This window comes from Nycticebus coucang, chromosome 7 (assembly GCF_027406575.1).
Source record: "Nycticebus coucang isolate mNycCou1 chromosome 7, mNycCou1.pri, whole genome shotgun sequence".
Lineage (NCBI taxonomy): Eukaryota > Metazoa > Chordata > Mammalia > Primates > Lorisidae > Nycticebus > Nycticebus coucang.
In genome coordinates, this window is record NC_069786.1 from 130,326,684 (window position 1) to 130,353,935 (window position 27,252).

The 27,252-nt window shown below is 39.3% G+C and overlaps 1 protein-coding gene and 1 long non-coding RNA gene across 5 annotated transcripts in view; both read left to right on the forward strand.

Annotated features, from left to right (window-relative positions):
* Positions 1-6: 6 nt before the first annotated feature.
* LOC128590131 (uncharacterized) lies at positions 7-5,678 on the forward strand. Of its 2 annotated transcripts, XR_008381225.1 has the most exons (4): positions 7-330; positions 2,877-3,184; positions 3,782-3,949; positions 4,751-5,678. It is a non-coding gene; the product is annotated as an uncharacterized LOC128590131 (long non-coding RNA). The 2 variants fall into 2 exon arrangements; XR_008381224.1 differs by lacking the exon at positions 4,751-5,678 and having other exon boundaries at positions 3,782-4,738.
* Positions 5,679-9,155: 3,477 nt separating this feature from the next.
* The window catches only part of LOC128590125 (UDP-glucuronosyltransferase 1A1), a 264,050-nt gene continuing 245,953 nt past the window's right edge, over positions 9,156-27,252 (forward strand). Inside the window, exon 1 of one of the 3 annotated variants that reach the window (XM_053597296.1) lies at positions 9,156-10,497. In XM_053597296.1, the coding sequence (XP_053453271.1) occupies positions 9,643-10,497 (855 nt within the window). In that variant the 5' untranslated portion in view covers positions 9,156-9,642. The remainder of the gene's footprint in view (positions 10,498-27,252) is intronic. The other 2 variants (XM_053597297.1, XM_053597299.1) reach the window with 2 other exon arrangements.

The window sequence follows — 27,252 nt, forward strand, 5'->3', positions numbered from 1 at the left end:
TGAGTTCCGAAGGTCGGCCCGGGGGGCTGCGCTACCTTCCAGATCTGCTCGTGCGTTCGAGGGTCCGTGCTGCCCGCTGAATACTCATTCATTTACGTTTTCTAAGTTTGCCTTTATTGCTGCTCTCCATAATCCATACTGGCTGCAGTAGGGTATAGGAAGATCCCTTGCCTTTTGGCAAGTTAATTGTCAAGTTACCTGAACGTGGGAAACAATTGTGTAGTGCTTAAAGACAGTTTACAAGTGTATCTTCAGTGCAACCTGTAAAGAGTGTTCCACATTCCCCGAACTTTTGTAACATCTTCAGTGTTTATTTGGTCTCCACTAACCGTAAGTATCATGCGTAAGAGTACACTCAAAATATCTCAAAATTATCCTCTCTTTCCCACTTGAGCGCCATAGGTGACCTATGTCGATCGCCTCCTTCGGGTATCATCCCTGTCCAATACAGCTTCCATGCAAGAGTGAATGAGGGAGCCAGGGAGAAAATAATTTTGACTTAAGCTAAAAGTTTTAGAGATCCAGAAAAGGGATAGTGATAGATAAAGCAGGAAAGGCAGGAGCGAAAGTGAAAACCAAGGAATTTGTATTTGGAGCATTTGAGGCAGATTCGTGTGGCAGGGAGGTCCTGGAAGTGTTGATAGGGAAAGAACTGGAGGCAGAGAACCATCTAGTAGGCAAAATGTCTGCACTAGGAAATTTCAGTGGGGATAGCCTTCTTCAGTTCTCATCAGGCTTGACTGCCTCGTCGCTTCTCAGCAGCTTCCTGGATGTGCCTTTCCTCCCTGGCTCCACAATATTCTACTCTCTGCTTCTATGCCCCTGTGCTTCATCCTCCCTCTTGCTAACAGCAGATATTCCTCAAACTTTCTCTCCCTGACCAAAAATGACCACTGGAAGATTAAGCTCCACAAGGACATGGGCTTTGCCTTGTTTATAGCTGTATTCCTGACAACATCAACAGTGCCCGGCTCACCACAGGATTGTTAATTAATATTTATGGAATGAATGAATGAGTTCTTAAGACCACCCATACTTTCTCTCATCAGAATCAAAGTCTTGTAGCTATATTTGAAACTTCGTCTTTTGTCCGTGAATCTAACTAGTTGCAACTCGAAGTATTTCCTGAGCAATATTCTTCCATTTCCACAGCTACCTCTTCTCCTATCAGACCCTCTCTTGAGGGTCTTTCCTGTGTTACCATGATAGCCCTTTAAGTGGAGTTAATTTTCCCCATCCAATCCTGCACATCACTCAATTCAAAATTCTCTGCTAAAGAAGCTTCAATGATTCCTCATCGTCCCCTGTAAAAATGCTTCATTTTGATGTTTTTAGTTCACTCATGGTCCCAACATTTTGTTTTGTGCTGTATTTTGTACTGTATTTCTCAGTACACACCTATTCTCCAGCGAAGCATTTCCAAGTGTGCCATATGCCTTTCTGCCTCTATGAAAATTTTGTTTTTTTTGAGGCGGAGTCTTGCCCAGACTGGAGTGTAGTGGTGTCCTTGTAGCTCACCACAACCTCAAACTCCTGGCCTCAAGCAATCCTCCTGCCTCAGCCTCCTGGGTAGCTGGGATTATAGGCACACACCACTACACCCAGCTAATTTTTCTGTTATTTTGTAGAGATGGGGTTTTGCTCTTGCTCAAGCTGGCCTTGAATTTCTGAGTGCAAGTGATCCTTCTGCCTTGGCTTCCCAGAGAGCTAGGATTACAGGTGTGAGCCATTGTGCTTCACTCAGGCCTTTGTGATCTTATTCATGTCCCCTCTGCAAAGGATGTTCATCATCTCAGGTCTTCTTTTCAATCCTATTCAGCGTAAAAGCCCAGCACAAGTTCCAATTTATTGATAAATATTTCGAGATCTGCCTAAATAAGATGTGATCTATAAAATGTACCTCTCCTAGAGCCCCTGTCTCTAGCAAAGTTACATCTGATCATTTTGTTAGCATTACCAAGTCAGAGGTTATACCTTATCTGCCGTGTAGCCCCATAGCAGTTCACAGTAATTTAGAGTGCAATTTTAAATCTTTTATTTAATTTGCTCCACAGGAAATTAGAGTTGAATCTATAAAGCTGTTGACCAGACTCTGTACCCATGAAGGTTTCAACCAAGTATTCTCATCATGTGAGAATGGTGGGCTGCAGGGCAGATAAGGTATATTAATTCAGAAAGATTAATAATACTTTTTTAAAGTTGTGAGCATTTACTCTGTACCAGGCAGATGCAGAGGGCTTTCAAGTGCTATTTCATTTCATTCTCAAAAGGACCGCACAAGTTGGGAACTGGTATTATTCCCATTTTGCAGATGAGTACATATTGGAAGATAAACAGTTTTTACAAGGTTACACAGCAAATAAGCTTTAGCAATGAGATCTGAGTTCTGGCCACCAGACTCTGGGGTCTGCATTCTTAACCACTATTTCCATCCTTCTCAACAAAGCCAGGCAACTGTTTGACTGCCTATGATCCTTCCCCCTGCCCTTCCTTCCTTCCTTTCTTCCATTCTACAATTTTTTTTGAACACCTCTCGTGTCTGGCACTGTGGCATTACAAAGAGTGAGACAGATTGTGGCCAACACCGCTATCTTTCTACCCAATCTGCTTCTCTCCTTCTTCCTTACTAGCAGACCCCCAATTTTATAGGGTGTACAAACTCCCATTCAGCTCAGGGTGATCATGTGAAACAATAGCTAACGGGCATCACTGTAAGTGCTTTTACACATAGGAACTCATTTAATTAAATGCTTTCAATAACCTTGTGAAGTAGATGCTATTAAAAGTAGAAGTCATTGGGTGAGGCTTCTGGGAAAGTTCTTTACAGGAAAACACTGGTTGTTTTGCCCTTTTCTCTGCCTTCTTTTCCACCTGAGATGTAGACATGATGGCTGGAGCTCTGGCAACCATTAAGAACAACAGGATGCAGATTGCTCTATAAAGATTGAAGAAACTTAGACCCTGATGACATCGTAGAACTGATGTGCCAGCCCTAGAGTATCTATCTCCTGACATTTTTTTCCTGCAAGATAAAAAGGATTCTTTCATTGAAGTCACCAATGGGGTTTCTTTTGATAGAGTGTTCATAGATGAATACAGTTCCTAAGTGGGACACAAGCACTGCCCTTGAGGAGCTCAAAGTGGATAGAGAAAAGAGAAATATAAAAAGTTAAAATAAAATGAGGTAGGTATTATTATTTTATCTTTGCATGCATAACTTGTATATGAGGGCTATTTTTTTTAAATCATGGAAAATGGTTATTATAAAAAAAAAAACTGTGCAGGAATTGTCCCAAAGGAAACTCATACTAACTTGTTATAACATTATTTGAACAGGATCTAGTTTGAGGCACTAAGAGGGATAAGATGTCAGTTTGAATAGAACTTCTATCAAATTACCATGAATTCTGCTAAATTGAAGCAAGAACAAATAGCAAATTTATGGTAAAGCTTGGGTGAGAGAATGATGAAATCATTGATGCTTCATGAAAATTTATAGGGACAGTGCCCCCAAAGAAACAAGCAGTTTACAAATGGATAACTCACATTAAGAAGGGATGAGACCATATTGAAGATGAAGCCTGCAGTGGCAGACCATCCACATCAGTTTTCAAGGAAAAATTAATCTTATTCTTGCCTTAATTGAAGAGAGGCAACAATTAACAGCAGAAGCAACAGCCAACACCATAGACATTTCAACTGATTCAGCTTACACATTTCTGACCGAAGAAAACTTTCCAATTGATGGTTGTCAAAATGGTTTTGTTTTCTTTTTTTCTAGAACCATTATCTTCCCGACGGATGGCTGTCAAAACTGTTGTTCCCAGATTGGCTGCACACAAGAGCAGAGTTTTCGGGAAATTTTAAATAAGAGAGAGCAAAATCCTAGAGCTTTTCTTGGAAGAATTATGACAGAAGTTGAAACAGCTTTATCTGTAAAATCTTGAAGGTAAACTGCAATCAAAGAAGTGGTTCAGAGAAGTGGAAGTGGCCAAAGTGAAAGTGCAAAGAGCAAAGGTTATGGCAACAATTTTGGGGGTAGTTGTTCAAGGCATTTCTGAAGGATCGAAGAAGAATAATATCTGTTTATTATGAAAGTGTTTTGAGAAAGTTAGGCAAAGCTTTAACAGAAAAACACCCAGGAAGATTCTGCCAGAGAATCTTTCTCTACTATGACAATGCTTCTGCTCATTGTTCTCATCAAACAAGGATGATTTTGGGAGAGTTTTGGTGGGAAATCACTAGGCATCCATCTTACAGTCCTGATTAGCTCCTTCTGACTTCCTTTGATTTCTCATCTTTAAAAAAATATCTGAGCTCAGCGCCTGTAGCACAGTGGTTACTGCACCGGCCACATACACCAAGGCTGGAGGGTTCAAACCCATCCTGGGCCAGCTAAACAACAATGACAACTGCAACAGAAAAATAGCCTGGCATTGTGGTGGGCACCTGTAGTCCCAGCTACTTGAGAGGTGGAGGCAAGAGAATCGCTTAAGCCCAAGAGTTGGAGGTTGTCGTGAGCTGTGACACCACAGCACTCTAACCAGGGATATAGTGAGACTATGTCTCCCCCACCCCCAAAAAAAATCTGGAAAAGGAACCTATTTTTCTTCAGTTAATATAAAAAGGACTGCATGAATTCTTTAGGGATGGATTAAATAGTTGGTATCATTGGTTACAAAAGTTTCTTGAACTTGAGGGAGCTTACGTTGATAAATAAAGTTTACATTTTATATTTTTTATCTTTCAGTTATGTTTTCCACAAACTTTTGGAAGTCCCGTTTTATAAGTGAAACAGCAAACCAAAACCTGGTGAGGCAGATGGTCAGAAGTTACAATTCACAGAGATGTGAATGCTGTTTAATAGAAGGCCCAGGAGGTGACATTCACTAGGATGTAATCTTCTTCTTATTAAAATGCAGGGCAAATGACCCAAGGGTTCCTTGACAGATGACTGAGTAAATAAAATGTGACATACACACAGAGTGGAATATTATTCAGCCTTAAAAGGGAGTGAGGCAGTGATACATGCTACAAAATGGACCTAGGAGGACATATATGATTCCACTTCTACGCAGTACCTGGAGCAGGCAAATGCATAGAAACAGAAAGGAGAATGGTTGCCAGGAGCTGGAGGGAAGGCAGGGATGGAGTTACTTCTGCACGTACAACTTTCAGTTGGGGAAGATTAGAAACTCCACAGTAATGGTTGCACAAAGTGAATGGAGTTAATGCTACTGAACCGTATGTACACTTAAGAATGGTTAAAATGGTAAATTTTATGTAACATATTTGGTCACAATAACTTAAAGACACATTCAGAGCAATTCATAAAACCTTCCCACAGCAGAAAGCCTGGAGCTTAATTGTCCTTAGGGGCATCACAGAAGGAAAATTTGCAGAATCAAGAACGGATTTGCAGATTTGCATAGGATTACAACTATTATTGGAAGGAAAAGAGGTGAGGTGAAGGAAACAAAGCAGGTAAAGTCTATATGTTAAAAACAGAACAGTTTTTGTTGGTGTGGGGCTGAGATGTGTAGAATTTCCCACTGAATTGATGAAACATATAGATGAGGTTTTTTTACTTTTTCTTTCTCATCTGGACAGTTTTTTTCTTGTTTGGCTCCACTGGATAGAACCTTCAGAACAAGATTGAATAGCCTTCACTGGAGAGAACAGACATCCTTTTTTTTTTTTTTTTTTTGGTAGAGACAGAGTCTCATTTTATGGCCCTTGGTAGAGTGCAGTGGCGTCACACAGCTCACAGCAACCTCCAACTCCTGGGCTTAAGCGATTCTCTTGCCTCAGCCTCCCGAGTAGCTGGGACTACAGGCGCCCACCACAACACCCGGCTATTTTTTGGTTGCAGTTCAGCCGGGGCGGGTTTGAACCTGCCACCTTCGGTATATGGGGTCGGCGCCTTACCCACTGAGCCATAGGCGCCGCCCGAGAACAGACATCCTTGACATGTGTGTGATCTGAAGAGAATTGAGGCATTCAGCACTAAGTATAAAGTTAACTGTGGGTTTTCCCCCATCATTAGATTGGAGAACTTCTCATCTTTTTCTAGGTTGCTGATAATTTTTATCAAAAATGGATTTTGTATTTTGTCAAGTACTTTTTTGGTGCCTATTGAGGTGATACCATACTTTTAAAAAGTTAATTGCATGGTGTATTATTTTGATTGAGTTTCTTTTCATAACTTCTTATTTTTGATTGTGGCAAAATACACATAACATAAAATTTACCATCTTCCCATTTTTAAGAGTACAGTTTCGTATTGAGTACATTTACATTGTATTCACCATCCATCTCCAGAACTCTTTGCATCTTTCCAAACTGAACCTTTGGATCCATTAAATAATAACTCACCATTCCTCCCTCATCCTAGCCCCTGGTAACATTACACTCTTTGATTCTATGAATTTGACTATTTGGATTCCTTGTTTAAGTGGAATGACGTATTTTCCTTTTTGTACTGGCTTATTTCACTTGATAAATGCCCTCAAGATGTATCCACATTGTAGCATGGGTTAGAATTTTCTAACTTTTTAAGGCAGAGTGACCTTCCATTATGAATATTATACATGCACACATATGTGAATAATGCCAATATGAGTGTGGCTGTACACACTTGAATGCTGGACCTGCCTTGCATTCCTGGGACAAACTCCCTTTGATTATGATATACTATTTAATATATATTTTTGAATTAGATTTGCTAAAATTCTGTTTAGAATTTTTGCATCTGTGGACATGAGAATGTATAGTTTTTCTTGTCATGTTTTTTTCTGGTTTTGGTATTGTGAGAATGCTGTTCTCATCAAGTGAATGTGGAAATTCCCTATGCTCCAATTTTATAGAATGGGTAGTGAGAAACTGGCATTATTCTTCCTCCCATGCTTGGTAGAATTCATCAGTGAAGTCATCTGGACCTAATGTTTTATTTGTGGGAAAGTTTGAATTATAAATTCAATTGCAACTTGAAATAAATAGGTCATTTCTATTTTGATTATTTGTTCTTCGGTAAAGACTGGTAGTGTTACTGTCTGTTAGTCTAGTCAACGACACAGAGGAAGCACTGTAGACCGAATGAATGATTTGTAAAGGGAAGACTGAGGCTCACGCAGGCCTTCAGTGACTACCCATCTTTATTCACTGAATTATATATCCAAACTCATCAGATAAAAATAACCAAGAATAAAAAACAAAAGCACTAGTTGAGACTGCCATAAAAAATTTCTCTTCAGCATAAATGTTACAAAGCACATACACATCATTTTTAAGTCTGGAGTGTTTAACTTAAAGATAAACCACAAGGACACCAGGCTGTCTGTTCTGTTCGCCCATCTCCCTAAAAGGTTAAATGAAACTTTTGTGTAACTTGAAGTTAGGGAACGAAGTGCAACAGTTCAGCCCCAGGCGGGTGTTAAATCTCCAGCTATGACTTGGCAGGGTCCTCTGGGATTCCTTTCTCAAGGCCTTTTCAGCAAGCAGGGAGGAATTAACCCCCCGTCTTGCTTCTAGCCGAGAATGGAATTTTCTCTTCTCAGGGCCTCGTACCTCAAGGAGCACATATGAGATTAAGCCACTGTTCTGGGGTGCAGAAGACTGTGCCCCTTCACTGGTAGTTTGTGTCTTTTAAGGAACTTGTACATTTCCCTTAGGTTGTACAATTTTTTGGCATAAACACATTCATGATACATATTCTATTATCATTTTAATATCTATAGACTGTGTGGGGATACCACCTATCTCATTCATGTTATTGGTTAATTATTTTCTGGCTTTTTTCCTAATCATTGTGGCTAGAGCTTTATCAAGTTAATTGACCATCTCGAAGAAATGGCTTTTTGTTTTAATGATCTTCTCTGTTTCTATTCCATTGATTTCTACTCTGAAGTACGCCTCCAGAGAAGATAGATCACACAAAGCCACTTCTATTATTTATCTATTCTATTTTCCTGACAAGGATTATACTGCTAGGCTGGCTGCAGAATGCCTCACTAAGTGCTCCTCAGGGTGTTACCTGACACACGTCCATGGGCTCACCCAGGCAGGCATCTGGAAAAGCAACGTAATTCAATTCATTCCAATGCAAAAAAATGATCCTGTCACTTTCTCTGTGCAAGGCATAATTCATGGATTTTGCCAGTGTTAATGGGTGCTGTGGAAGGAGGGTGAAAACACGAGGAAGACAATCCCCTGACCTCATGGATTCCTCAGAAGACTAGGAGAGACCAAGACACACTTTCCTGAAGCAGGTGAGCCTACAGCAGAGGTCTGTCCACCCCTCTGGCTAGAATGTGGAAGTGTGGAGGGCAGAGAGAGGCATCTCAGCCCAGTGCTCAGGCAGCTGAGCAGGTACAGGCGACTGACCACTGGGTGCGTATCTGAGGAAAGCAAATTAAAATAGATGCCAGTGGGATTGCAAACTAGTACAGCCTTTTTGGAAAGAAGTATGTGGAATCCTCAAAGAGAGGCTAAAAGTAAACCTCTCATTTGATTCCACAATCCCATTAGGACATTTGCACGCAAATGTTTATAGCAGCTCAATTCACAATCGCAAAGATGTGGAACCAATCCACATGCCCATCAACATTTGAATGGATCAGGCACCTGTGGTGTATGTAGACCATGGAGTACTTTTCAGCCATAAAAATGATGGATACTTGGCATTTTTTATATTTACCTGGCTGGATTTGGAGAACATTCTCCTAAGTAAAGTATCTCAAGAATGAAAAAGTGAGCACCCCAAGTATTCAGTTCTAATCTGAAACTAGTAGATCAACAATTGTGGGCCTGCACGGCCCAAGAGAAAAACAATTAAATCCGCCAAGGGGAGGAGGGAGAAGACCTCAGTAAGTTCCCACCTACTGGGTACAGTGTAGGGATAAATGGCATGCTTCTTGGGTGAGGGACACAACTACAACTCGGACTTTGGACTTTACCTTGCAAACAGAAATAAAGTAACCTAATTGTATGCACCCTCATACTAACCTGAAATATAAAATAAAATAGAGGCCAGTTACTTTCCATCAAGTCTCTGGATTGGGTCAGGGAGGAGGGGTTGTCCATCTTACTTCTGCACTTCGGAGGCCTCAGCGGGCTGGACGTGGAGGAAGGCCAGCAGTAATGCTTGTGTATGGCACAGACATTCATAATCAACAGTTTCTTGCCAGTTAGGTCAGTGCCTAAGGGCCTCACTGTGTTTCCTTGGAACATGAGATGCTAACTTCTTTCCAGGTAGAGAGCCTTTGCTAATCACAAGATAAAATCCCACATTTTTCTTTGGAATAAATTATAAAAATACAAGCTTTATTCAAATTTACTTTTCTTTTTATCTTTCTGAGTATCGGGTTTCAAAAGTATTGCTTAATAAGTCTGTTTTTAAAGTCACATTGCTGTACTGGGCACGATTTGTCCCTAAGGCAAAGATCACTGCTATTTTTTTCTGAAAATACAAAACTGGGAGTCTCAGCAAATGCTAATGATTTATTATTGCGCTCATTTGTTCTATGAACATGTGCGTTCACGCCCTCTTTTGAGCACAGGTTTTGTGCCTGCCCTTCTTCCTCCTGCTGTGTCACTGGAGCTTAGCGTCCAGGCAGCCTGACTGCTCTGGGCTGTGGTTCTGCGATGGCGCCTGCAGGGCTGCCCAGCCTGCTCCCCCTGTGTGTGTGTCTGCTGCTCACACCTGGCCTGGCCGAGGCAGGCAAGCTGCTGGTGGTGCCCATGGATGGGAGCCACTGGTTCACTATGCGGTCGGTTGTGGAGAGACTCATCCAGAAAGGACATGAGGTGGTTGTGGTCATGCCAGAGGTGAGCCGGCAACTGGGACAACTAGCAAATTGTACAACAAAGACCTATAAAACTTCTTACTCCCTGAAGGATTTGAACAGTGAGTTCATGAATTTTGCCAATGATCAATGGGAAAATCGGGGACAAACTTTGTATTCTTTTTTATTGACATCAGCCAGACGTGTTTTTGAGTTATTTTTTTCACACTGTAGAAGTTTGTTTAGTGACCGAAAATTAGTAGCATTCTTAAGAGAGAGCTCTTTTGATGCTGTATTTCTGGATCCTTTTGATACGTGTGGCTTAATAGTTGCCAAGTACTTTTCACTCCCCTCTGTGGTCTTCAGCAGGGGAGTAATTTGCCATTATCTTGAAGAAGGTGCGCAGTGCCCTGCTCCTCTTTCTTATGTTCCCAGAAGTCTCTTAGGTTACCTGGATGCCATGACTTTCAAGGAGAGACTACGGAACTCTCTCTTCCACTTGGAGGAACACTTGTTGTGTCCCTATTTTTTCAAACCCGCCTTAGAAATTGCCTCTGAAATCCTGCAGACACCTGTCACAGTATCTGATCTCTTCAGCCACACGTCAGTCTGGTTGCTGAGAACTGACTTTGTTTTGGAATATCCTAGACCCCTGATGCCCAACATGATCTTCATCGGGGGCATCAACTGCCACCAGGGAAAGCCATTGCCTGAGGTGAGTTGTCTCTCCTTTAGCAGAATAGGCATAATCTGGCTTTGGACCTAAAAAAAAAAAATTCCTACTGGACTATGAATTGTCATTTACATTCATCAAATTTCGAATTGCTTTCTGGTTTAATGAATTATTTTGTGTTAATGCAGTTAATTGTGAATTAGCAAACTGTGTCATTTGATATACACATATACACAATTCATATAGTTGTACATAATTTCCAAGCTGCACTTTTTTTTTTTTTTTTGAGACAGAGTCTTGCTCTGTCTCTCCTGGTAGAGTGCAGCGGTGTCATTGTAGCTCACAGCAACCTCAGACTCCTGGGTTCAAGTGATCCTCCTGCCTCAGCCTCTCCAGTAGCTGAGACTACAAGTGCACCACATCTCACTAATTTTTCTGTTTTTTTGTAGAGATGGGGTCTTGCTCTTGCTCAGGCTTGTCTCAAACTTCTGAGTTCGAAAGATCCTCCTGCCTTTGCTTCCCAGAGTACTAGGATTACCGGTGCGAGCTACTGTTCCTGCCTGAAGCTACATGTAAAAAACTAGATATAGGATATGAATATGTTGCCTTGGCTGGCCTTGAACGTTTCTGGGCTGGATCCATGCTTCCACCTCTGTTTCCTGAGTACCTGAGATTATAAGCTTATGCCACAATTCCCAAATACCAGGCTGTACTTTTTTTTTGAGACAGAGTCTTACTTTGTTGACCTTGGTAGAATGCCATGGCATAGCTCACAGCAACCTCCAACTCTTGGGATGTAGTGATTCTCTTGCCTCAGCCTTCCAAGTAGCTGGGACTACAGGCACCCACCACAATGCCCGGCTATTTTTAGAGATGAGTCCTTGCTCTGGCTCACTTTTAACACTGTTTATGGAAAAATAATGAGAAACACAGGAAGAAATGCAGCTTGCCTTTTTTGTTAATCCTGTGCCACCCACACTGGAAAAATGCTCTTAGCAGTTTTGTACACATCGTTTTCAATTTTTGAAATCATTTTCTGTTTACCCAGATAGCTAATGTAAATTCTCGTATCTCTTTTATTTAAATATAATGTATTATTAAGTGGGACGTGTTGCTCATTACCTTGCCTCTTTCACCTGCCAATATGTCATAGATCGCTTTACCTGTCAATGCATACAGATATGACTAATTCTGTTAATAATTGTGTAGGTTTTCGCTTTAGATACACAATTGTTTTTTCAACCAAATAATATTGATAGATATTTAGAAGTTTCCCAAACATTCTTAAATACTTCCTTTATCGCTGTAGTCTGTAGTCCTACAAGTGGCATTGCTGGGTCAAATGATATGCAGACATTACCTTTCAACACATTTGATAAATCGCTTTCAATTTATTGAACAATCTCATATTTTGACCAATGGCATCTGAGAGTTCTGGTTTTCTGAACTCTGACAGCTTCTGATGTCACACTTTAAAATATGGTTAATTTTCAGGGCAAAAAAACAAATTGTGTGTAACTGTTTGAATTTTTACTTCTCATTTTCATAGAAATATAGGCCATTTGCACTTCTTCTGTGAATGACATGTTGACACTCTTCAATCATTCTTACAGGTCTATTTGTCTTTTTGTAACTTATTGCTTAGGGCTCGTGAATATTAGGGATACTAACACATGAATTTTTATGTGTTCCACAAACATTTTTCGCCTAGCTATTAATCTTTTGTCACATAGGACTTTCATGTTTGGGTAGTCAAATTGGTTAACTATTTCGTTAATGGTTTCTGGAGTTTTTTTTATTAGTTGGCTCAGGTTCATAGAGCATTCAAAGAATTAGGTTTGCATCTCTTAGGTAAAGTCCCTCTTATACTTGTGTCCCACCCCCTAAGAGGTGTGCTGTATGCTTTAAACCCCCATCCCTCTCACTCCTCCCCTCTTCCTACTCCCTCATTCCCTCACCGCTCACCTTGAATTGATTTGAATTTTCCTCTTGTATGGGTGTGAATTGAGTACATTGGTTTCTTGCTTCTCCTTTCTTGTGATGCTTTACTGAGAAGAATGTGTTCCAGCTCCATCCAGGTTAATATAAAAGATGTAAAGTCTCCATCTTTTTAAATGGCTGAATAGTATTGCATGGTATACATATATCACAGCTTGTTAATCCATTCCTGGGTTGGTGGACATTTAGGTTGTTTCCACATTTTGGTGATTGTAAATTGAGCTATGATAAACAGTCTAGTGCAAATGTCCTGTTTTCTGGATTTCGAGCAGTTTAGGTCTTTGCAAACCTGATGTCTATCTACATCTATATATCTGTATCTACATATATGCATTTCTCCCTATATATAAACATTTTCTCCATATTATGTTTTAATGTTTTCAATTCCTCTAACAGTGATAGTATTTTTTCCCCATGAGAACTGTAATCTACACAATAAATGATCTATTTCTTTTCTCAGTGAAATAGTCCCTTCTGTTGATGCCATTTAATCAAAAATTCATCTGTTATTCATTGAATTAAAATGCATCTTTATCATATTTTAAATTTCTACATTTATTTACATGTGCTTCTGGACTCTCAGTTTATTCTATTTATGCATCTTACCATATTTTGATTGTATTAGTATTTTAGTAAGTCTTAGCATGTGGTGTGGTAAGCCCTATACTCAATTTTCCCCCCATATGTTCTTGGTGATCCTCATTAGTTTCCTTCAGAAATATTAAAATCATTTTGTTTAACTATTTCAAAAACTAAAAACCTTTAGGACTCTGCTAATATTATATGAAATATGTTTATTATTTGAAAATGATTGGCATCTTTTGCTACTAAGTTTTCTTCTGCAGAAATATGTATTTCTTTTTATTTGTCCATATCTTGTTTTATGTCTATGAAATTTGACGCTTTATATAAGCATTTTTTCTCTTACTAGAATTTATTCTTAGGCCTTTATTATTTATGAAACTATTATTTATAGGGCAGTTTCCCATTTCTGTTTTTTTGTTGTTGAATTCAAACTGCGTTATTCAAGAATTAAAACTGACTTTTTATTCAAATAAAAAGTCATTCAAGAATTAAAACTGACTTTTTATTCAAATAGACACAATTTTAAATTACTTTGAGATTAAGAGTTTATGTGAAGAGTGGATGTTACGTTTAACACTTGAACTGTTCTTTTTAACTATTTATTTTTTGAATTAAATCATAACTGTGTACATTAATGCATTTATGGGGTACAATGTATTGACAACTAAAATGCAATTTTGGCTCTTTTCATTTTATTTGGGATAGACTATGCACTTTTATCTACAGTTCTGTCTTCCTCCAGGGTTCAGTAAACTTTGTAACAGAGTCATATTCCCTCAGGCATTTGCAAATGTTTGGTGAGTGATATTTAGCCACCTGGTGGGAAAGTGAGATAATGCTCATTCTATAACAAAAAGCAGGATGATTACAGTTTTAGGTCTTTCAAAATTAGTCATGGCTTTTTTGCCAAGAGCAGGCAAGATGCAAGTTATAGTAGAGCAGTGCTTCTCAGCATTCCTAGAGCCAATGTATTTTCATTGTTAAAAAGGGGTCGTGACCCACAGATAGAGAAGCACTGTTGTAGAATAAGAGGCTGAGGTTGTCTAAGGGCTCCCCATCACCCTCCATCAACTACAGCAGCAAGCACCACCCAGGGTTTGCCTGCACCTGCCCTTCAGCCAAGAGTAGGGCTCTACAACTTCTTGGGTTACCCTGAGGTTTAGAGATACCAAAATCTATACATAGCATTATAATTTTATATCATCTATCTTATAGAGATGTCTATCCAACATGAAACATATTGAACAATATATAGTTTTATATATCTTTGGTTATGTCTATAAAATGTATAAAATAAATGATTTTGTGTGCCTATTAAAGGATATATACATGTGGTTATATATTTATAATTTTTATATAATTTAAATTATATAAAAGTTATGTTTATATTTATAATTATAATTATGAAGCAAGCTGAATTCTCAGAGAGAAATCGAGGTATCAAAGAAAGCTGTTTGACAAAGAGCATTGGAAACAGCAAAACTATAAAAGTAAATTTGCATGGAAAGACGTACACTGTACAGACGGTAACTGTACATCTCTCCTTCCTCACTTCAGGTGTCTTGGAAAGGAACAGTGGGTTGTGCCTGCTAGAGAGCAGGAGTCATCGTCTGAACCTCATTTGTCTGATGCGGAGGGAACATTGCTTGGTGATAGAGTAAGGGAGTCATTCTGTGTGTGTGTGCATCTGTGTCTGAGTGTGCAGTGTCTGTTCTCTCTGTGAGCATGTGTGTTCGAGTGTGTTCATGTGCACGTGTTTTTGTGTGGTATGTCAGGCCTAATATAAGGCTGGCAAGTAACAATATACCACTGAGCTACCCAGGTGAATTACAGCCAGTGAATAATTAAATACTTTGGCAAGCATAGGAGGCCATCATTCCAAAGAACATTGAATTAGTTGTAGTGGGAAAAGCAATCAGTCCTAGGCTTTTTCAGCATTAGGTGAGTTCCAGCAGAATTGAGGCTGGATCCAACTGCAAGGAGTTCAGGTTCAGTCTACACAGTTTGGGGCAATTCGAGCTCTGGAGCATTGGGAGTGGGATGTAGTCACACAGCACCTCTCTCAGGTTCTGCTTCCAATTTACATTCAAATTTAGATGCTGACTGAGTAAGCCCAAGTCCTCCCATCAAAATTATTTATTTCTGGGCGGCACCTGTGGCTTAGTGAGTAGGGCGCCGGCCCCATATGCCAAGGGTGGCGGGTTCAAACCCAGCCCTGGCCAAACTGCGGCAGAAAGATAGCCGGGTGTTGTGGCGGGCGCCTGTAGTCCCAGCTGCTTGGGAGGCTGAGGCAGGAGAATCGCCTAAGCCCAGGAGTTGGAGGTTGCTGTGAGCCGTGTGACGCCACGGCACTCTACCAAGGGCAATAAAGTGAGACTCTGTCTCTACAAAAAAAAAAAAAAAATTATTTATTTCTATTTTTGTTATATGAAGGAGAGACTATAATGTAGATCCACCCTTAGGTTAAATAGTTTTTAGTGTTTTACTGTACTGATTCATTCACCTCCTATTTTCTTTCTTTTCTAAGAAAATTTCTGGCTGTCATGTTTTAAAGGAAATTCTTGACATGTCATTCCATATCTAACTCTTTTACTAAATATTGAAAATAAGGACAATTTCTTACATAGCCATGTGATAGTATCATTATCACACCTAACACAATCAGTAATTCTTCAATATTATCTAACTGCCAATGCATACTTAAATTTCTCCCAATAGACTTGAAAAATGTCTTCTGCATTCAGATCAATGAACTAGAATTAAGAACCCAGAAATATACCAATGCATCTTTGGGCAATTGAATATTTCACTAGGCTACCAAGACCATTTAAATGGGAAAGAATAACCTTGTCCATACGAGGTGCTGGGACACACTGCATATTCACAGTTGAACTCCTACCTCAACCAAGCACAAAAGTTAATGTTGGGTGGTGTCTGTGGCTCAGTGAGTAGGGCACTGGCCCCATATATCAAGGGTGGAGGGTTCAAACTACCCTGGCCAAACTGCAACAACAACAACAACAACAACAAATAGCTGGGCGTTGTGGCGGGCACCTGTAGTCCCAGCTACTCGGGAGGCTGAGGGAAGAGAATTGCCTAAGCCCAAGAGCTGGAGGTCGCTGTGAGCTGTGAGAGTGCCACAGCACTCTACCGGGGGTGACAAAGTGAGACTCTGTCTCTGAAAAAATAAAAAAAGTTAATGTTAACTTGAAAGAGACCAAAGATCTAAATAGAAAATCTAAAACTATTAAAACTCTTAGAAGAAAATATTGGGGTCGATCTTCATGACCTTGGACATGGCAGTGGTTTCTTGGACGTGACACCAAAATCACAAGAAACAAAAGGACACATATCGATAAATTGGACTTCTTCAAACTGAGAAATGTTTGTGCATCAAAGGACACTTTGAAGAGGGAAAAAAAGAACCCACATGGGCTCACTAAGATGTATAAATGAACACACGTGCTTGATGTGGAGGCTCCCGGAAGGCATCATAATCCTGAAATACACAATCCTGAATGCCACAGTTCTGAATGTTAAGATCCTTGAAGATCAAAATCAAATTGATTTGATTCTTTAATTCTATCAAACAATAGAATTCTGAAAATATAAAAAAATTTTAAAGGGAATCGAGCAGCCTAAAAAGACAAAGGAACACTGCATAGGCCATCTTATACAATAAAATTGGGAATAATAACATACATATTTTGCAAACATAAACATTCAACTACACTAATCACAGTCACACAGTTACAAGAAGTATGACCAAATGAGCCCTATTCATAAAGAAATAGGTCAAAAAGGTGGTTGGTGATTATGTGCTCCCAGATTTATGAGTGCAGTCGTATGAAATACAGTGGTGAGCAATCCATGTGTTTTGATGAGATCAAGCAAAACCCAGTATGCGCCGTGCCAGTATATACAGTTACCCAAAGTGCCAAGATCTTGACATTTTTCATATTTTTCTTTCTTTCTTTTTCTTTTTGAGACAGATTCTCACTATGTCACCCTCAGTAGAGTGCTGTGGCATTACAGCTCACAGCAGCCTCAAACACTTGGGCTTAAGTGATTCTCTAGTCTCAGCCTCTCATGGAGCTGGATCTATAGTCGCCAACCACAATGCTCTGCTATTTTTTTTGTTGCAGTTGTCATTGTTGTTAGTGGCCCAGGAAGAGTTGAACCCACTGGCCTTGGTGTATGAGGCCGGCACCCTAAGCACTGAGCTACGGGCGCTGAGCCACATTTTTCATGTTTCCAAAATGCAGATTTATAAAAAGGGCATCTCTTTTTGAGGAAGTTTCAACTTTTTTTGCACATACATATTTCTTTTTTTTTTTTGCACGTACATATTTCTTATACACTAAACTATGTGAAAATGCACAATTTAGCGAAATCAAATTTGTAAAAAATGCATTAAAGTGAATACAAGTTGCTAAAAGATCTCCAATTTATACCTTCAGTATGTGAAATGATATGAAGATGAAATACATAAAATAGTTCATTATAAAAAATAATGCTGACCCTTTAAAATAGTGGGGAACAAACTCTATAGACAAGAAAAAGGAAAAGAAAAACACTCTACCCTGTGGTTATGATTATGGGGATCTTAGACATTAGGAGTTTCAGAGTTTAGGGATTTCGACCTTAAGGATTTTGATCTTCTACCACTCAGCATTTGGGATTGTGTCTTGAGTGTTTTGAGCCAAAGCCCTTAGCATCTTGTCCTCTAGCGCGTTGCATACGAATCTAAGAAGACACACCCTGGACCCCAGAGCGTCATGATGTGAGTTCACGGCAGTGCTTCCCAAGCTGTCTGTTTTAAGAACCAGCATCACATTTTCTGTAATTCATTACAGATCCATATCGTTTGTAAAATAAAGAAAAACAAAAGCTAGGAAATGAAATGAAATAATCCGAAGACCTCTAAAGCGCAGAACTGCTGATTCTTGGATGACGTGGTATGAGAATTCCTCAGCTAGCCAGGGCAGGGCACTGTGTCTCCATATGGATAGGTTTTGTAACATATGGACACATCATAATATACAGCAAATAAAAACTACAAAGGCAGTAAGGTTTCTTTTCTTGTGGATGAGCACCCAGCATTGGAATAGCTGCGTTCTATGGGAGGCGTATGATTTTCTTACTGAGAAACTGCTAAACAATGTCCTCAAGTGGCAGGACCATTGTGGAGTCCCTCCAGCATCACATTAGAGCCCAGCTCTTCTCAGCTTCCAGGCACTGGGCATGCTCAGTCTTTATACTCTGTAGCTGTTTTACTGGGTGTATATTTGCATTGCAGTTTTTTTTTTTTTATTAATTTAAAATCATAGCTGTGTACATTAATCTGATCATGGGGCACCATACATTGGTTTTTAAACAGTTTGACACACTTGCATCACACTGGTCAATTTAGCCTTCCTGGCATTTTCCTACTTATTGTGTTAAGACAATTATATTCTACATTTACTAAGGGGTACATGTACCCTTGTAAGATGCACCGCAGGTGTAATCCCACCCATCACCCTCCCTCTGCCCATCATCCCCCCTTCCTCCCCTCCCTCTCCCCATTCCCCATATTCTTAGGTTATAACTGGGTTATAGCTTTCATATGAAAGCCAAAAATTAGTTTCATAGTAGGGCTGAGTACATTGGGTACTTTTTCTTCCATTCTTGAGATACTTTACTAAGAAGAATATGTTCCAGCTCCATCCACGTAAACATGAAAGAGGTAAAGTCTCCATCTTTCTTTAAGGCTGCATAATATTCCATGGTATACATGCACCACAATTTGCTAGTCCATTCGTGGATTGATGGGCACTTGGGCTTTTTCCATGACTTAGCAATTGTGAATTGGGCTACAATAAACATTCTGGTGCAAATATCTTTGTTGTAAGGTGATTTTTGGTCTTCTGGGTATATAACTAGTAGAGGAATTATAGAATTGTATGGCAAGTCTATTTTTAAATTTCTAAGTGTTCTCCAAACATCTTTCCAAAGGAATGTATTAATTTGCATTCCCACCAGCAGTATAGAAATGTTCCTTTTCTCCACATCCATGCCAACATCTCTAGCCTTGGGATTTTGTGATATGGGCTAATTTTACTGGAGTTAGATGGTATCTCAAGGTAGTTTTGATTTGCATTTCTCTGATGATTAAAGATGATGAGTATTTTTTCATATGCCTGTAGGCCGTGCGTCTGTCTTCTTTAGAGAAGTTTCTCTTCAAGTCTCTTGCCCAGCCTGCAATGGGATCACTTGTTCTTCTCTTGCTTATACGTTTGAGTTCTCTGTGGATTCTGGTTATTAAACCTTTGTCGGAGACATAACCTGCAAATATCTTCTCCCATTCTGAGGGCTGTCTGCTTGCTTTACTTACTGTGTTCTTGGCTGTGCAGAAGATTTTTAGTTTGATCAGATCCCAGTAGTGTATTTTTGAAGCTGCTTCAATTCCCCGGGGGTCCTCTTCATAAATACTTGCCCAGACTGATTTCTTCAAGGGTTTTCCCTGCACTCTCTTCTAGTATTTTTATAGTTTCATGTCTTAAGTTTAAATCTTTAATCCAGTGAGAGTCTATCTTAGTTAATGGTGAAAGGTGTGGGTCCAGTTTCAGTCTTCTTCTGAAGACTTGCCAGGCAGTTCACCCAGCACTATTTGTTAAATAGGGAATCTTTTCCCCACTGAATATTTTTAATTGGCTTGTCAAAGATCAGATAACAGTAAGTAGCTGGATTCATCTCTTGGTTCTCTATTCTGTTCCAGACATCTACTTCTCTGCTTTTGTGCCAGTACCATGCTGTTTTGATCACTATCAATTTTTAGTATAGTCTGAGGTCTGGTAGTGTAATTCCTCCTGCTTTGTTTTTATTTCTGAGTAATGTCTTGGCTATTCAAAGTTTTTTTAATTCCATATAAAACTAAGTATTATTTTTTCAAGATCTTTAAAGTATGACAGTGGGTCTTTAATAGGGATTGCATTAAAATTGTATATTGCTTTGGGTAGTATGGACATTTTAACAACGTTGTTTCTTCCCAGCCATGAGCATGGTATGTTTTTTCATTTGTTGATGTTTTCAGCTATTTCTTTTCTTAGAGTTTCATAGTTCTCTTTATAGAGATCTTTCATGTCTTTTGTTAGATAAACTCCCAAATATTTCATCTTTTTGGCACTACTATGAATGGAATAGAGTCCTTAACTGTTTTTTCAGCTTGACTATTGTTGGTATATATAAAGGCTACCGATTTATGAATGTTGATTTTGTAACCTGAGAGTGTGCTGTATTCCTTTATCACTTCTAAAAGTTTTGTAGTAGAATTCCTGGTGTTTTCCAGATATACAATCGTATCATCTGCGAAGAGTGAAAGTTTGATCTCTTCTGACCCTATATGGATACCCTTGATTGCCTTTTCTTCCCTAATTGCGATGGCTAAAACTTCTATTACAATGTTAAAGAGCAATGGAGACAATGGGCAGCCTTGTCTGGTTCCTAATCTGAGTGGAAATGATTTCAGTTTAACGCCATTCAATACAATATTGGCTGTGAGTTTGCTGTAGATGGCATCTATCAGTTTAAGAAATGTCCCTTCTATACCAATTTTCTTTTTCTTTTTCTTTTGTAGAGACAGAGTTTCACCGTACCACCCTTGGTAGAGTGCCGTGATGTCACACGGCTCACAGCAACCTTTAACTCTTGGGCTTACGCGATTCTCTTGCCTCAGCCTCCCGAGCTGCTGGGACTACAGGCGCCTGCCACAACGCCCGGCTATTTTTTGGTTGCAGTTTGGCCGGGGCCGGGTTTGAACCCGCCACCCTGGGTACATGGGGCCGGCGCCCTACTCACTGAGCCACAGGTGCCGCCCTATACCAATTTTCTTAAGAGTTCTGATCATGAAGGGATGCTGGAGCATTGCGGTTTTAATTTAATTTCTGTACTCACTAATGATGTTGAATGTCTTTATGTGCGACTGTCATCTGCATATCTGTGTTTTTAAATGTCTGCTGAAATATTTGCCCATTTAAAAAACATTTAATTGTTTTTTTGTGATTATTGATGTTTAATAGTTTTTTTTTTATCTATTCTTTTTTAAATCTATTCTTGATAAAAGTTCTTTTTTTTTTTGAGACAGAGTCTCATTTTGTGACCTTCAGTAGAATGCTGTGGCATTACAGCTCACAGCAACCTCAAGCTCTTGGGCTCAAGAGATTCTCTTGCCTCAGCCTCCTGAGTAGCTGGGACTACAGGTGCCCACCACAACATCCAGCTATTTTTTGTTTGTTTGTTTATCAGGTCTGGGCCGGGTACCAAGCCACATGCCCAGGAGCATGTGGCCAGCGCCCTAACCACTGGCCACATGGGAGCTGCCCTTCCATATAAGTTGTTTATCAGATCAAGTCTCTGCAAGTATTTTTTCCCAGTCTGCAGAATGTATCACTTGTTTTAAATAAATATTTTAGTTTGGAATAATTTTAGATTTATATCAAGATGCAAAAAATATTACAGAGAATTCCCATAAGCCCATTCTCAATTTTCCCTAGTGTTAAATCATGTTTTTGTGGCATGTTTATTGCTAATGTGAACCCATTTTAACGTATTATGATGAACTAATGTGTATATTTTATTAAGATTCCATTAGTTTTGTCCTAAAATCCAATTTTCTTTTCTGGGATCTCATCTAGGACATGACAGGTTGTTAGTCGCCATCATCTCAGCCTTTTCCAGTCTGTGGCGATCTCTCAAGTTTCCTTGTTATCGGTGACCTTGATAGTTTTGAGCAGTACTGGGTCATGTGTTCTGTGGAATATTCCTTGGTTTGGGTTTTTGTCATTTTTTTTTTATGATGGCTAAATCAGGTTCTAGGTGTTGGGGAGGAAGAACCCAGAAGTAATGTTTTCATTGCCTCCTTGCTATGGCCATAAAATTGTTGGAAAAACTGTTCTTTACTAAATACCCTTTGCAACCTTGTAGAAAATTAATGTCCATATAAATATGCATCTACTCCTGGACTCTGTATTCTGTTTCATTGTTACATTTATGAAATGTTTGCTTCTTATAACTTGGTAATAAGCTTTGAAACTGGCCATCTCATTTCCCCCCTGGTTTTCAGAATGTTTGGGCTAGCATATGTCTTTTATACTTTCATAGCAGTTTTGGAACTAGTTTGCCAATTTCTTTTATTTTATTAAGTCATATATAGATAGATCATAAATACATTTATGCCTTTGTGGGATTCAATGTGTTGATTATTTGTACAAATTGGAGTTCTTACATCTTACTAACATAGCTTTCACCTCATTTACTTAATCACAGTTTGAAGACATTTGTGTTCAGTTCTTAATTGATTTGACTTGTACCCTTGCAATATGCTCCATAGGTGTGGTGTCACCATTAACCCTCCCTCTATCGAACCACCCCATCACTTCCTCTCCCACTCCCCTTCCCTCCTTCATCCTGGGCTGTAGTTGTGATTCATCTCTCATATGAAAGTGTGAGTGATTATAAATTGGTTTTATAGTAGTACTGAGTACATTGGATATTTTTTCCATTCCTGAGATACTTTACTAAGAAGAATATTTTCCAGCTCCATCCATGTAAACATAAAAGAGGTAAAGTCTCCATCTTTTTTTTTTTTAATGCTGCATAGTATTCCATGACATACATAGAGCACAATTTATTAATCCATTCATGGGTTGATGGGTACTTGGGCTTCTTCATGACTTGGCAATTCTGAATTGAGCTGCAGTGAACAATCTGGTGCTTATATCTTTGTTGCCAAGTGATTTTTGGTCTTTTGGGTATACACCTAGTAGAGGAATTGGAGGATCAAATGGCAGGTTTCCATTTAGATCCCTGAATGTTCTCCAAACTTCTTCCCAAAAGGAACGTACTAGCTTGCATTCCCACCAGCAGTGCAGAAGTGTTCCCTTTTCTCTACATCCACACCAACATCTGTAGTTTTGGGATTTTGTGATGTGGGCTACTCTTACTGGAGTTAGATGATATCTCAAAGTGGTTTTGGTTTGCATTTCTCTGATGATTAAAGATGATGAGCATTTTTTCATGTGTCTGTAGACCATGCACCTGTCTTCTTCAGAGAATCTCCTGTTCATGTCTCTTGCTGACAATGAAATGGGATGACTTGTTCTTGTCTTATTAATAAATTTGAGTTCTCTATGGATTCTGGTTATTAGACCTTTGCTGGAAATATAACCTGTAAAAATCCTCTCCCATTCTGAGGGCTGTCTGCTTGCTTTACTTCCAGTGTTCTTGGCAGTGCAGAAGCTTTTGAGTTTGATCAGATCCCAGTAAAGTATTTTTGTTGTTGCTTTAATTGCCTGAGGGGTCCTCCTCATAAGTATTCTCCCAGGTCAATTTTTTCAAGCGTTTCCCCTGCACTGTCTCCAAGAATTTTATAGTTTCATGTCTTTTTTTTTAATTAATTTATTTATATTGTTAAATCATAGCTGTGTACATTAGTGCAATCAAGGGGTACAATGTGTGGGTTTCATATACAATTTGAAATATTCTCATCAAACTGTTCAACGCAGCCTTCAAGGCGTTTTCTTAGTTACTGTATGTAGGCATTTGTATTCTGCATTTAGTAAGTTTCACCTGTACCCATTCTAAGATGCACCGTAGATGTGGCCCCCCCCATTACCCTCCGTTCACCAAAACCTCCCCCCTCCCTTCCCCTTCCTTGGCCCTTTCCCCATAGTCTTGTGCTATAGGTGGGTTATAGCCTTCATGTGAAAGCTGTAATTTAGCTTCATAGTAGAGCTGAGTACATTGGATACTTTTTCTTCCATTCCTGAGATACTTTGCTAAGAAGAGTCTGTTCCAGCTCCATCCATGTAAACATGAAAGAGGTAAAGTCTCCATCTTTCTTTGAGGCTGCATAATATTCCATGGTATACATGTACCACAATTTGCTAGTCCATTTGTGGGTCGATGAACACTTGGGCTTCTTCCATGACTTAGCAATTATGAATTGGGCTGCAATAAACATTCTGGTACAGCTGTCTTTGTTATATTGTGACTTTTGGTCTTCTGGGTATAAACCTATTAAAGGAATTATAGGATCGAATGGCAGGTCTATTCCAATATCACTAATGAATATTGATGCTAAAATACTCAATAAGATCCTAACAAACAGAATGCAACAACACATCAAAAAAATTATACACCATGACCAAGTCGGATTTATCCCAGGGTCTCAAGGCTGGTTCAATATACGTAAATCTATAAATGTAATTCAACACATAAACAAACTAAAAAATAAGGACCATGTGATTCTTTCAATTGATTCAGAAAAAGCTTTTGATAATATCCAACATCCCTTCATGATCAGAACACTTAAGAAAATTGGTATAGAAGTGACATTTCTTAAACTAATAGAGGCCATCTATAACAAACCCACAGCCAATATCGTATTGAATAGAGTTAAATTGAAATCATTTCCACTCAGATCAGGAAACAGGTAAGGTTGCTCATTGTCTCCATTGCTCTTTAACATTGTCATGGAAGTTTTAGCCATTGCAATAAGGGAAGAAAAGGCGATCAAGGGTATCCACATAGGGTCAGAAGAGATCAAACTTTCACTCTTCGCAGATGATATGATTGTATATCTGGAAAACACTAGGGATTCTACTATAAAACTTTTAGAAGTAATCAAGGAATACAGCAGAGTCTCAGGCTACAAAATCAACACCCATAAATCTGTAGCCTTTATATATATCAACAATAACCAAGCTGAAAAAACAGTCAAGGACTCATTCCTTTCACAGTAGTGCCAAAGAAGATGAAGTATTTGGGAGTATACCTAACAAAGGATGTGAAAGAAACTTTAAGAAAAGAAATAGCTGAAGATGTTAACAGATGGAAAAACATACCATGCTCATGGCTGGGAAGAATCAACATTGTTAAAATGTCCATACTACCCAAAGCAATATATAATTTTAATGCAATTCCCATTAAAGCTCCATTGTCATATTTTAAAAATCTTGAAAAAATAATAGTTCGTTTTATATGGAATCAGAAAAAACCTCGAATAGCCAAAACATTACTCAGCAATAAAAACAAAGCAGGAGGAATCTCGCTACCAGACCTGAGACTGTACTAGAAATCTATAGTATCAAAACAGCATGGTACTGGCATAAAAGCAGAGAAGTAGATGTCTGGAACAGAATAGAGAACCAAGAGGTGAATCCAGCTACTTATTGTTATTTGATCTTTGACAAGAAATTAAAAACATTCAGTGGGGAAAAGATTCCCTATTTAACAAATGGTGCTGGGTAAACTGGCTGGCAATCTGTAGAAGATTGAAACTGGACCCACACCTTTCACCATTAACTAAGATAGACTCTCACTGGATAAAAGATTTAAACTTAAGACATGAAACTATAAAAATACTTGAAGAAAGTGCAGGGAAAACTCTTGAAGGAATCGACCTGGGTGAATATTTTATGAGGAGGACTCCCCAGGCAATTGAAGCAGTATCAAAAATACACTACTGGGACCTGATCAAACTATAAAGCTTCTGCACAGCCAAGAACATAGTGAGTAAAGCAAGCAGACAGCCCTCAGAATGGGAGAAGATATTTGCAGGTTATACCTCTGATAAAGGTCTAATAACCAGAATCCACAGAGAACTCAACTGTATTAACAAGAAAAGAACACGTGACCCCATCTCAGGGTGGGCAAGGGACTTGAAGAGAAACTTCTCTAAAGAAGACCGACAGAAGATCTACAAACACATGAAAAAAAGCTCATCATCCTTAATCATCAGAGAAATGCAAATCAAAACTATTCTGAGATATCACCTAACCCCAGTAAGAGTAGCCCACATAACAAAATCCCAAAACCAGAAATGTTGGCGTGGATGTGGAGGAAAGGGCACACTTCTACACTGCTGGTGGGAATGCCCACTAATATTCCCACGTTTGGACAAGGACGTTTGGACAATACTTAGAGACCTAAAAATAGACCTGCCATTCGATCCTATAATTCCTTTACTAGGTTTATACCCAGAAGACCAAAGGTCACAATATAACAAAGACATCTGTACCAGAATGTTTATTGCAGCCCAGTTCATAATTGCTAAGTCATGGAAGAAGCCCAAGTGCCCATCGACCCACCAATGGACTAGCAAATTGTGGTATATGTATACCATGGAGTACTATGCAGTCTTAAAGAAAAATGGAGACTTTACCTCTTTCATGTTTACATGGAGCTGGAACATATTCTTCTTAGTAAAGTATCTCAAGAATGGAAGAAAAAGTACCCAATGTACTCAGCCCTACTATGAAACTAATTTAGGGTTTTCACATGAAAGTTATAACCCAGTTACAACCTAAGAATAGGGGGAAGGAGGAAAGGGAGGGGTGGGAGGGGGGATGTGGGTGGAGGGTGGGTGACTGGTGGGATTACACCTGCGGTGCATCTTACAAGGGTATATGTGAAACTTGGTAAACGGTCTGTGAAGCTAGTGAATGATGCCCCATGATTATATCAATGTACACAGCTATGATTTAATAAAAAAAAAAAAAAAGAAGAAAAAAAATACACTACTGGGGCCCGATCAAACTAAAAAGCTTCTGCACAGCCAAGAACATAGAAAGTAAAGCAAGCAGACAGCCCTCAGAATGGGAGAAAATATTTGCAGGTTATACCTCCGATAAAGGTCTAATAACCAGAATCCACAGAGAACTCCAACGTATTAGCAAGAAAAGAACACATGACCCCATCTCAGGGTGGGCAAGGGACTTGAAGAAAAACTTCTCTAAAGAAGACAGACACACAATCTACAAACACATGAAAAAAAGCTCATCATCCTTAATCATCAGAGAAATGCAAATCAAAACTACTTTGAGATATCACCTAACCCCAGTAAGAGTAGCCCACATAACAAAATCCCAAAACCAGAGATGTTGGCGTGGATGTGGAGAAAAGGGCACACTTCTACACTGCTGGTGGGAATGCACACTAATACGTTCCTTCTTGGTGTTTTTTCGAATTATCCCAGAGCTCTCTGAGATAGTGATTTTTTTTTGCCCTCCATTTCTCTTCTTTGAGAGTTTGGGAGCGTTCGAAAGCTTTGTCTTCAATGTCAGAAATCCTTTCTTCTGCTTGCTCCATTCTGTTACTGAGGGATTCTACTGTGTTTCTCAGATCTTTGAGGTCTGCAACTTCTTGTCTCAATGTGTCAAAATCTTTGGTCAT